Source organism: Leptinotarsa decemlineata, unplaced genomic scaffold (assembly GCF_025532065.1).
Source record: "Leptinotarsa decemlineata unplaced genomic scaffold, Ldec_3_MD MMD2_tig00003308_RagTag_RagTag, whole genome shotgun sequence".
Classification (NCBI taxonomy): Eukaryota; Metazoa; Arthropoda; class Insecta; order Coleoptera; family Chrysomelidae; genus Leptinotarsa; species Leptinotarsa decemlineata.
Window position 1 is genome coordinate 3,407,908 of NW_027412586.1, and position 12,588 is coordinate 3,420,495.

Genomic DNA, 12,588 nt, shown 5'->3' on the forward strand with positions numbered 1-12,588 from the left:
AAAACTTATGGCACGAAGAACCTTCTAGTCATTAAGAAAATAAAATAGGAGGGGAAAGAAGCTGAGAGTAAACCGGCAAAGTACCAGTCAGATCAATGAAGAATCAAATTTTGCCTCAAAATAATTTTCGACAAAGGTAGGACTCCATTGGCGCTTTCTGCATTCAAGGAGATGATTTTGGTAGTGGTGCTATCGCAGAGGCTGAGGGTTTGAATCCGCCTCTGGAAATTGTTGTACTAAGTCTAACGGGCCCAAATTATTAGTGTTCTGTATCTGTATCTGTAGAGTAGGGAGAGTGAGTGTAGGCCCATAACACTTGGCTACATGTGACCCATTGTACATCCTCCCGAAGAGTTGTTCTCCTAGGTCATCGTCCATCATGTCCTTTCCAGGAAGGTGGACAGATCACTGGGAGCATCTCCTTTATATCGGCAGGTGTAGGCCAAGACTCGCCGAAAACACACTCTCTTATCGACCATAACTCCGGACACTCGCATAGGATATGCCTGACAGTTTCATCTTTCTGTTCACACATCCTTCATAGAGGTGTGTCCACTAGCCCCATATTAGGAAGGTGTTTCCTTAGTTGACAGTGGCCAGTCAGAAATCCTACTGTTAAACGTAAATTGTTCCTGGTCATCGCCAAATATTTCTTTGGCGCCAGCTTCCCAGGGTCGCCCAAGGTGATCCTGGCAAGATTGCATCATTTGATTTCATCCCATCTCTTTAGGGATTCAGCATGGGTGTCACGTTTGGCTAGTTCCGTAATTGTCGAATTCATCTGGCCGTAGGTGCTACTGGGTCCTAAAATTCTCAGTCCAGCCGATTCCTTGGCTAAAGAGTCGGCAATGCGATTACGTTAACTCCTGTCGTGCCCTTCAATCCACATCGAAATAATGTAATTTTCTATTGAGGCTTTGGCTGAATTTTGGTGGCACTCTAGTACTAGCCCTGAGGTTACACGTTGTCTGTTCAAGGCTAATAGGGCTTGTCTGCTATCAGTGCAGATTGTAATGTTTTTGCTAGAAATTCCTTTCCTGGTTTTTTCTTTTGTGGCGATTGAGATACCAGCCAATTCTGTTTGAAGCACGCTGGTATTTTTTTCCATTCTCCGCTTAATCCTTAGGCTTAGTGATTTGTATTTCACTTCATATCCTGAGCCTTCTTTGGTTTTTGAGCCGTCTGTATATATGCGTATTGCATTTGTAGCATCTGACTCTGTGTTCTGTTATATTTGTATTTTGTAGGGTTTATTGAACACAAACGTGGGTTCAATTGCATCACCGGAGGCCTGCAACAGAGGTGGTCCAGTGAGAGCTTCTGGCCTTGAAGTAGGGCCGCTCTTATACCGTCAGGTCATAGGACCACTTGAAGAGGAAAAAGCCCGATATGGCCCATCTTATCTTGTTCTCATCAATTACTGCACTAGCAGATTACCAGTCGTATTGTGAGGGTGTTGTTGGTACTTCTGTCTGGTTTTTCGTTTCAGGAAGAACAGAACATGAGAAGCGAGTTTCCATAAGAATCTCAGCTCTCTCTTGGAGGTTAGCAGCTTTGTCGCCATTTTCCCTCGTGAGGACGCCGATACTCTTATGGTGGTCGTTTGAGAGTGCTTTCTGTAGCCTAGAAGTTAGTGGAAAGTTTTCGACTGCCTCACAATAGGCTCTCCAGGCTTCTCTTTGTTTTTGTCTGCAGACTTTTTCTGAACTCTCTGAGGGTGGTTTGATATATACCCCAGTCCTCTTCGAATTTGCCTCGTTGAAGGTCGTTATCGATACTTATATGCACAATATATGGTGGTGCTCTGAACTGGAACACCTGAGGTGTTCCAGTTCAGAGCACCACCATATATTGGTTGTGCCATCTGTTTGAACCATCCTCATCAGACAGGATTCCTTGTAGGCAATGTCTATTTTGTTTTGGATACATTCCGTGTACCTTTCCAGTTCTTTATTATTGCCAGGAGTCAGGACCTCTGTTTCCCGCAGAGCTCCTTTTAAGAGTCCATTATAGAGAGCTACATCCGTCCTCTTCAGGTCACGGGATTTTACAATGGTCCTGAGTTTTTGGCTTACCGTATAGGTCAACCAGCTGTGGTCTGACATACGAATATAGTCTGACACTTGCCAGTCCTGGATTTCGTTTGATATTTTGGCTGTGGTCAGCGTGATATCTATTAATGTTTGACTACAGGCTCTGTGCCTCTGTTCGAGATTGTTAGATCAGTGTTATAATTTCCTTTTACTTCTTGTACTTTTTGGAGTATCACCGAATGTCACTTATTTATAGAAAATTCATGGGTGTAATGATTTAAATGAAAGTGGAGTAATTGGTGAAATTTATTTTTGAAACTGCCAATGTTCACTTTCTACTTGAAGAGCCCCAAATTGATAATACCAAAAGTTTTTTTGCAATAGCTGAACCATGCATATATCAATCACTTTTTCTACTATGCTCACCTCTTTCTTGAAATATGCGTATTTTTGAGATTTAGAAAGATTCTTATCATCATTACCATAATTGTGAAAACATTCCATTTACAATTTCAAGTAACCAATGAATATGCCATTCTAATTCTGTCAAATTTTTTGACATGAAAATTTAAAAAAATGTCTGATGACTTCGATATAAAATCTCTTCCTTCTCACTTCGGTAAGTACCAAATAACTATACAAATATATTTTCTCTAGTGAAACCTTTGTATAGTGTCGGTATCGAGACCATCAGAAGTGATAAAGAAATTGAATGAAAAGAGGGAAGATGAACACGATACAGCAATAAAATCAATGAGAGAGCAGATGCAAATTCTGAATATAAAAACTAATGAAGACATTAAGAAGATTTCTGAAATATGTATAGAAAAATTGAAGAGAATGAAGCAAGAAGCAGAAGATTATCTTTCTGGTATAAATGAAAAGTATAAAACTGTGAGTAAACAGTAAATCACTTTTCATGTCATACTTTTAACCCTCTGTTCAATATTCAATACACCTCGTTTTCTGCCACTCCCATCACAAATTTTGTTTTGATCTTTTTCCAAAATATAAGATGAAGATATAAGAGCAATCGTTATGTTGTATTATAGGCCGATTGAAAAAAATTATCCATGTGTTTCATAAAAAATCGCAGATATATTAGATTCGCTTGCTTTGTTTTGCTAGATTCTGTCCGTGACTTTCTTCTGTGTGGAAATCAAAATTGAGTCCGGAGAGAAATGGAAAATCAATAGAATGAAAAATTTCATCCATCTCGTCGTTTCCGCTGTAATAGAGGAAATTCGCTTACCGGTGAAGCGGTAGTGCGCCTAACCAACGATCGAAAGGTCGTGGGTTCGATCCCAACTCTGACTAGGCATTTTTCTCCAGAGAATTCATCTAGTTGAAGTTGGGATGATTCTGAAACGATGATGGTACCTAGGTCGGGAAGGTACTAACATCACCTACACAAAACACGAAGCTGTTGACCCCAAAAAAATAGCTGCACTTTTGGATTCATAAAACAAGACTAGCTGTTTTGGTGCTTGTATTCTGTTCAGGTAGCCTCTAAATTGACAGTGAGTAACTCTATTATTATTCTGGGCAGATAAATGCTCAGTTCTTCAATTATTTTCAGGTTCTTCTCTGTTTCTTTTCGATCCATCTCCTGATCTGGTCCTATACATTTGAAGTTTGAACCCCTACATCTGGTTCATGGTTAATATATGGACATGATTATCCGTGTCAGTGCTACTCCAGATCGATTGACATCACAATCAATTATGAACTGGCTCAATCTTATCCAACGACGATTTCCCCAGATCCTCCCTTACCAGCCATCTTCAATTTAACCGTCTTTGATACTAAGGTTACTTAACGGCAATCATTTTCAGTTGAACACATTCTTCGTGTCTCTCCATGAATCTCTCCCAATTTCACGATCTTTGTCCTGTAGATCCAGAGTTTTTGAGCGAGAGCAACACCAAACTCAACCGTAACCATCCTTAGGACTCTTACTCTGTTGTAGGTTGGCTTGTACTACTCTCATTGAGGGTCAGAAGATTCACTTATAGAGTCCTCCCTTTCTTTGTTGATAACACAAGTGATTCTTTCAGTTTCCACGAGTACGAGAGAAAGGGTTATCCACGTATTTGATGCTCCCTGCAAAAATACAAAGCTAAGTTTTTGTGGATGATATCTGTTGAGGCCCAGATATCATTTATCCTCAGAAGGGTTGCCCAGTATTTCAGAGATTCCGCTGGCAATACCTGTTAAGGCTCAAGTACCATTTATCCTCCGACATGGGCCGCATAACACTACTGGATAAGACAACTTTTTCAATTGCCTCTTAGAATGGATACGGGATACTGTGAATTTATTCTGCTGTGTCGTCAGAGTACCGGGAGTTAAAATAGGACTGATATATGAGTCCTTGGAGATCTTTTTTCATAAACTTTTTCCAATTACATGAAATGAAGTGCATAGGCATATGCAGGAGGAACACCAATAATACAGACAAACGAAGTCTACATTCCTTGGTGGGTACAACCCGCTAACATCGCGGGGGGCATTCCCCACCGCCTCCTCTCAGTGGATCCTACTGTGTAGGACGAGAACACATTTTACGAATTTGCATGTAACTCACAAGTAACTGTGCAATTGATACGGAACTAGTTGAAGTTATTTCAAGGTTCAGCGACAATGCAAATGATAGAACTAGATCGAACAGAAGATAGACATGGACTATCATTGAAAACATTTTGTCATCATAGAAGAACTTAGAGTTCAACATGTGGTGGCGACTTCGAAAGAATAGACAAACCAGACGGCTTCTCTAGCAGCCAAAAAATTAAAAACAATTCTGACTGCTGAAAACTACCAGAATTGATCTATTGTAGACAAATCATCACACATATCTCAACACCTGTTGAGAGATAACAGATTTTTCTGTTAATCTAGTGTCCAGTCAGACGGTTTGGAATACAAATAGAGCGAATAATTTCTATCACGGAGTATAAATCTAATATGCAGATCTGCTGTTATATTTTTTCCGAAGAATGATATCGTCACGTAATTTGAAGAATATTTTCGAAAAAATAAATTATCTGAGTGAATCTCAAAGAAGCATTCCACCAAAAGGGGGTGTGAAAAATGTTTCATTCACAATAAACCCGGAGATGAATAGATCAACTAATTCTAAGCAACTTGTGTCCTGTTAAAATTTTGGTGAAATTCAATACTTTTCAACTCATTCGCGAGTGTATCAGTTTTTCATCCAACAAACCCATGTTGTCAGACGGTTTTTTGCGAATTATCGACTGTAGAGTCAATACAAATGAAGTAATAGCTTGAATTTCATTAGTTCGGACTTCCATTGTCTAATATGATTCGAATTATATGAAAGAACAAATAAAATCAACATGAATAGCTAAAATATCAATTATATTAAGTAATAGAACTAGAAATGACAGTAAAATCAAAACGATTACTTCGCGAGGTTTTGATTGTTAGTATCTTCAATCGTCTTCGGGTGATGACTGGACTATGCCTCCGAGAGATGAATATTCATAAGTTATTCAAGTGTTTTCGCCTATCCCCTCTTCTGTCTCTCCCGTTCAGAGGGAGGTGACCGTTTGGCGGGAGTTGACCGTATTTCGCTTGATTATAGGTTTCCATATGTTGCGTACGCTAGCTTGACTGAATGCATCATTTGACAACATATAGACAGCTTCTTTGAACTTCCTCTTAGACCAGTTTTCCTCCCTGTGGATGATCTGAGCTTGATACCACTTGATGTTATGTTAATGAGTCCAAACATACTCTGCTATTCCCGAATTGCTGGTTTCTCATCGCTGTCTCTCAGTTTCACCGATATAGGATTTGTCGCACTCACAGGATATCCGATAAATGCAACTCTTGGAAACACAGTCCGCCTTTGGTGGCCTAATTTTCGAGAGGTTCTGATGTTGTACTTGGACCCACTTTTTCTTATCCTTTTCAACAATTCTCTGACGTAGGGAAGTACAAGCACTGGTTGTGACGGCTTCTCTTTCTTGCTGCCTTCTAGCCAAAATATGTTCCACCATCACTTTGGAGTAACCATTTGTTGAAGATCTTTTTTCGTGATGCCTAGTTCCTTCTCGAGACCTTCCTTTGTATTACAGAGCCCGAGAGCCGAGCTAATAGAGTCTTGATGATTCCTCTTTTGTATCTTCATTATTTTATTCGTCTTGTATCGTCATTTCACGCTTTTTGCTTTATATAATTGATATTTCAGCTATTCATTCAACCTTTTTCAAACAAAAGTGATAGCTTGTTAAAGGATGCATCTCATTCAACGAATACACAAGTTGAAGGTTTCAACGTAAAGTAACCAATAATTAATGATTTTTTTTCTGAGGAAATTCATGATACCTTTTTTATTTTTTCCTTCCTGACGTATTTTGAAAAATGGTCAATTTTTGCATGTTTTCAAAAATGATCTTTTCACTTTTACAATTTTTTTTTTAAATTGTCACTGGAAATCTGTCGAACTTCTTAAGCGTATCACAAGTTCGTACATAAATTCAATTGTGAAGTGGTAGGTATTACTTTCTATCTGGTGGTAATAAGGAGCGATTTTCATATTTTTTGTCGCCAAAATATGGTGACCAACATTACTTTGACACTACTTATTTTCCACATGGTCCCCTTCAAGGAACAACAGGTGGTTTTCCTTTTTTTAAATTAATATGTCATTTGTGATGTGAATTATTTGTGTTTGTTTCGACTTCACCGAGGTTATTTTTTGGTCTCTACACCTACATATTATGTTGTGTCATTATTTTAATCATCCTGCCGCCTAACCTCACATACACTGTAAGTTGGGTTTTTGACTGATCTCTTTTTATAGATCTAATCTGTCTTCTTATCCATATTGTAGCATCCCTGTAGTGTATCACAAGTACGTAAATAAATTCAATTGTTAAGTGGTAGGGATTATTTTCCATCTGGTGGTACTTAGGAGAGATTTTCATATTTTTTGTCGCTTAAATATGGGGACTAACATTACTTTTGACACTACTCGCTCAGTTAGGACTCTAAGGACTTTTAGAATGAAAAAATAGGCTTATTTTAAGCAATTCAAAATGTTTTCTGAGAGTTTATCCGGAAACAACTCATTAACTCTATTTGTATTGGGTCTACTGACAACATAAGTCCGTCATTGTTTTTGTTTTTTTAAGCCACATTTTTACTAGCAGTGATTTTTTCGAACTTACTTTTTGAGTTAATTAAGGGAAAACTGTCTGAAAGCGTGTTGTTATTGGTTGAAAAATTCATACATTCACTTGCCAAAAGTACTGACTTTCAGATGAAATTTTATGGAACAAAAGTTGCTCGGAATCAATCAATCTATTCATTTTCAGATTTATTTTCAATCAAAGATTTTTTCACTCTCAAGATGGCATCCAACCACCAACAGGGTCTACTTTGATGTAGGGGATAAGTGACCCAAATCCTAATTTTTCTGAAAAATTCAGTGCTGTTTCGTAGAATTGTACGGAGAAAGTTCATTAACTGCTCTATCAGTTTCAGACATTTCTGTGTGAGCGGTGTGAAAGTTCAATTATTTTTTGGTGTTTTGTAGTCATATGCCTTTGTTGTGGAAATGAAAGAATTGTTTACTTATTTAATCCAAAATGCACCAAACAATTCATATGTAACTGTCACGAAAGTTAACAAAGCCTTGCACATATGTAGCTGTGCGAGGAAAGAAATTCATTAAATGATTTTTGTCGTTGTTGCGTTGCAAGGGTCATTTCAATGTGAATACCCACATTTATTTCAAAGTAATGATAAAAAATAAATACATTCATTTATGCATATTGATGAACAGGATGGATAGTACACTCAAATATAAAGGTACACTTTCATTTCTCACCGCTGCCAAAAATTTATATTTGAATACATGGACATCAGAAACGCTTCAAATTATCAAATCTGAATCTTTATTGAAATGAAGCTTCGCTTTATAACAATTAAGACATGGTTCGAAGGCTGTACCGACTACCGCATATATCTCGTGACGTCACGTTAGCTTCCGACAAACGCGCAGTATCAAACTCTCATATCCTGATATTGGTTAATGCTATTGATTTGGAAATTTTGTCATTGTATTGAACAACCCTATTATAATAATTTTGTACACTCGAATACTATTTTTCCACATAACAGAATGATAATCCTCTAAGCTACTTTCAGTTCGAACTGAATCTTCTTAAGCGCACTGAGATCGATCAGAGCCTATATTTCTTGATAATATTGATTGGTTATGAATAATCAAAAATTTGTCATCTAGCTCTCCGAATCTGATTTGGAAGAAGATGTAGTAAACAACACATTCAACAAATTGTCTGAAACGAATGAAATACAGCTGAAAACTGTGGATGACCTTCACGAAAAATTAGTAAGCATAGAAAAAAATAGATCTGAAGAATTCAAAAAGATTTTGAAAGTCACGAAAGAGAAAATACAGACAATATCTTATAGACTTCCTTTCAGAACCGATGAATTTTTTGAAAACGAACTTGTGGTATGTAAAAACTTTGTTTTCATTTGTATAATAATAATAATAATAATAATAATGTTTATTTCAAATAGAAAAATTAATACAATTAATAAATATAGAATAATAAACATATATGCTCACAGAAGCAAGGGGTTGCTTGTGCGTGAGTGAGAAAAGGTAAGTTGATATTCAGTAAGCATGATATAGAAACACACGTAAACGATAAAATAGTTGAATATATTGACAACACTTATAATTAAAATATATACAGTAAAAGCGAAATAACGATAACACTTATAACTAAAATATATACGATAATAATGAGGAGTCATATTCGAGAAATTTGCGTCAGAATCGGGGTATTTTGTCAAAAGCGGAAACTTTACTATTCAATTTGAGTATTGAATACACTAAAAGTGAGATTGTCATATTCGAGAAAATTTTATCACAATCGAGGCATTTTGTCGTAATCATAAATTTCATCATATTCAGATTAGAGTATGGAATAATATATAATTTACAAAAGTTATGTTTTCATTAAATTTTGTTGTTGACTATATCACTAAAAAACAGTCTTCCGGTGGTTTGCATCCAAATTTTCAATTTATGTTTGAATGAGTTAATGTTGTTGATCAATTTAAGTTCTGGAGGAAAATTATTGTACAATTTATGACCTAAGAAGCTTGTACATCCTTGTCCAATATTTTTTTCACATTTGGGAATTTGCACAGTTGTATTTCTCTTTCGAGTAGGATAACTATGATCGATGGCTTTCAGTTCAAGGATAACTATGATCGATGGCTTTCAGTTCAATTTTAGATTTTTGTATGTTGATAATAACGTTTTGGCAGTATAATTGTCTTATATCTAATGTTTCACTCAAAAGAAAGAGTTCATTAGAGGAAAAGGTAACTTTTTTTTGTGAATAATTCTCAGAATCCATTTTTGCAATACATTCACCTTTTCCAGATGACGATCAAGTACTCCACCCCAGCCCATTATTCCATATGTCAATTGGGATTGGATTAATGAGTAATATACGATTTTCAAGTGATGTATATCCAAAAACTGTATTAAGCATCTGAATCTACCAATAAGACCTCTAATATTTTTTGTTATATAATTTTGTATGGTTGTATATATAAAATTGATTCATATAGGTGATTAATCGAGGACCGCCTGCCCGGTACTGACGATGCCCAATAGGCTGAAACAGCTGTCTACCGGTGGCTCTTAAATTGAAATCAATATGGGAATGATCAAAAATTACTTATCTATTTATTTTATATATATATATATATATATATATATATATATATATATATATATATATATATATATATATATATATATATATATATATATATATATATATATATATATATATATATATAAAATAAAAATAATTTTGCTGAGCAAAATTTATTCATTTTTACTAACAAAAAATTATAAATCTGAATACATCCTGTAATAGTAACACAGTATAAATCCCCATAATGAACGATAATAAAAATTTGAAAAAGTATTTCACATTATTCAATGTCAAAAAGTTGTCATTTTGATGTTGAAGACTTCTTTCAAAATTGAAATTTCCAAATTGAATATTCTCACATAGCACAGGTATTCTGTTTTATCCGTTATTATGTTATATATATATATATATATATATATATATATATATATATATATATATATATATATATATATATATTTATTATGTCCTTTTTATATTACAGCCCTCGATAAAGCTAATAAACATTAGCGAAAGCTCGGGCAGCTAAAAAGAGTAAATATTTATTCTAATCAGACCGAATCCCCGAAAAACTACTATTCTATACATACATACGGTCGTTACACTATCAATTATATATATATATATATATATATATATATATATATATATATATATATATATATATATATATATATATATATATATATATATATATATATATATTATATATATATATATATATATATTATATATATATATATATATATATATATTATATATATATATATATATATATATATATATATATATATATATATATATATATATATAAAATCTATATATATAAAATCCTCGATTGAAGACAAAATGGCATTTCAGGTTAGCTTCCCAAGTTTCTGCTACCGCAGTTGTCGGTTGATTGGTCAAACCACCAACACTGATATAAAAACTTGGCAAGTTGACTTGGGTGTCACACCAATAGGTGGTTCCACTTATGTTTCGCTTGCGTTTACGCAGCTATTTTTATCAAGTACTTTCTTGGTTTTTCTCATTTTGTCTTCAATCGACGACCGCCTGCCCGGTACTGACGATGCCCAATAGGCTGAAACATCTGTATACCGGTGGCTCTTAAATTGAAATCAATATGGGATGATCAAAGAGTACTTATCTATTTATTTTATATATATATATATATATATATATATATATATATATATATATATATATATATATATATATATGTAGTTATATTAAATGCGATGTTTCAGAATATTAACCAAATTACACTCAGTAATTATCAAAGTTACGCTGAACTACAAAAACAATTGAAACTTCAAGTGAAGAACGATATGAAGACATGGTCAGAAGAATTGTTGGAATTTAAAGAAAAATTAAAAAGTCTTCTGAAAATTCTTGCCAAAAAAAGTGTGGTGTGAGTTTTTTGACATTTAGTTTTTCTCAAAAATAATGAAATGAATTGCATAGACCTGCACGAGTACATGGGCTATGTCAGAATAGTAGACAATAATCTTTCGTTTCCTTTCTCAATAGGAAATATACAGTACTATACTATTTCAATTATATTTATGAATTTCAGTTTCAACTCAAGAATTTGCAGAATTTTAAAAAATACGTAGCAGCTAGCTATATTTTAATTTTTTCAACCACCCATAACTCGAATAATATAGGTAGATGTTTTTCCGGAACTTCATTCTTTCGCTGTTTTTTTTTATTTTGACGTGTCACCATCTTAGCTCGCTTCTTAAGAAAGGTTTTGTTCGATGTCATCAATGGTAGGTAACTGAAGTAGTAAACAAATAATAAAGAGTAATTTTTATATTCAGGAGAATCCAGAGTACTCTGAAACAAGATGCAAATGCCTACATATCTACAGATTTGACGAAAGAAATAATGAAAATAAAATCGTTGCATACCGAAATGCAATGGTATATGAATAGTGAAAATGATATTCCAATCAGCCATGAAGAGGTGGAAAGATGGCTTAACGATGTACGAAAAACATTAGCATCATTAGGTAATTATTTTGATTAGTTTTGGAGCAGGTATTGTAGTCAAAGACAAAAATAAAAACCTTTTTCCGTTGAAGTTTTCGTGACTTCATTAGCTCTTCTTCGGAAACTCTGTAGTTATAAAAATTGAATTTGTAAAAAACATTCCAAGTTCGAGGACCGCCTGACCGGTCCTGACGATGCTGATAGGCTGAAACAGCTGTCTACCGGTGGCTCTTAGATTGAAATCAATATGGGAATGATCAGAATGGTACTTATTTATTTATCTTTTGATTTTCATGGAATTATTTCCCAGTAGCTTGACTGCTATCAGGAGGTGCTGCAGGCGGTCCTCGATTGAAGACAAAATGTGAAAAACCAAGAAAAGTATACTGCGTAAACGCAAGCGAGACATTTTTTTTTATAAGTTGTTGAGGTCCTGAATAAATTTTTCTATCAACAATGAGTAGTTATCGAAAAAAAATTAGCGGTGCAATTAAGTAGTGATCCTTTTCTATGGAATTTAAATCAAGAAACCCGAGATTTCATAACACGTAACAGTGTGCCACAAAATGAAGCTACGGATTTTAAAAATTCTAGAAATGTTTATGAGGGTAAAACGAGGTTTTGCACTAAAATTTTATTTGAACGTACTGAAAAAGGGAGAAATTCAACGCCGTGAATGGTTAATTTATTCCCAAACAAAAGGATCTGTATTTTGTGTTCAATGTTTACTATTTGGTAAAAGTGATGAAATGAACGCTTTCACTGGAGAAGGTTTTCGTGATTGAAAAAATTCAAAAGTGTAAATTGAAGCTCATG

At 34.7% G+C, this 12,588-nt stretch overlaps 1 protein-coding gene across 5 annotated transcripts in view; it reads left to right on the plus strand.

Moving 5' to 3' along the window:
* The first annotated feature begins 2,557 nt into the window (after positions 1 to 2,557).
* The window catches only part of LOC111514063 (uncharacterized), a 75,350-nt gene continuing 65,319 nt past the window's right edge, over positions 2,558 to 12,588 (plus strand). For 4 of the 5 annotated variants that reach the window (XM_074177851.1, XM_074177855.1, XM_074177854.1 and 1 more), the window contains exons 1-5: positions 2,558 to 2,652; positions 2,707 to 2,927; positions 8,314 to 8,547; positions 11,026 to 11,189; positions 11,602 to 11,792. In XM_074177851.1, coding sequence (XP_074033952.1) covers positions 2,610 to 2,652; positions 2,707 to 2,927; positions 8,314 to 8,547; positions 11,026 to 11,189; positions 11,602 to 11,792 — 853 coding nt within the window. In that variant the 5' untranslated portion in view covers positions 2,558 to 2,609. The remainder of the gene's footprint in view (positions 2,653 to 2,706; positions 2,928 to 8,313; positions 8,548 to 11,025; positions 11,190 to 11,601; positions 11,793 to 12,588) is intronic. The other variant, XM_074177853.1, reaches the window with a different exon arrangement.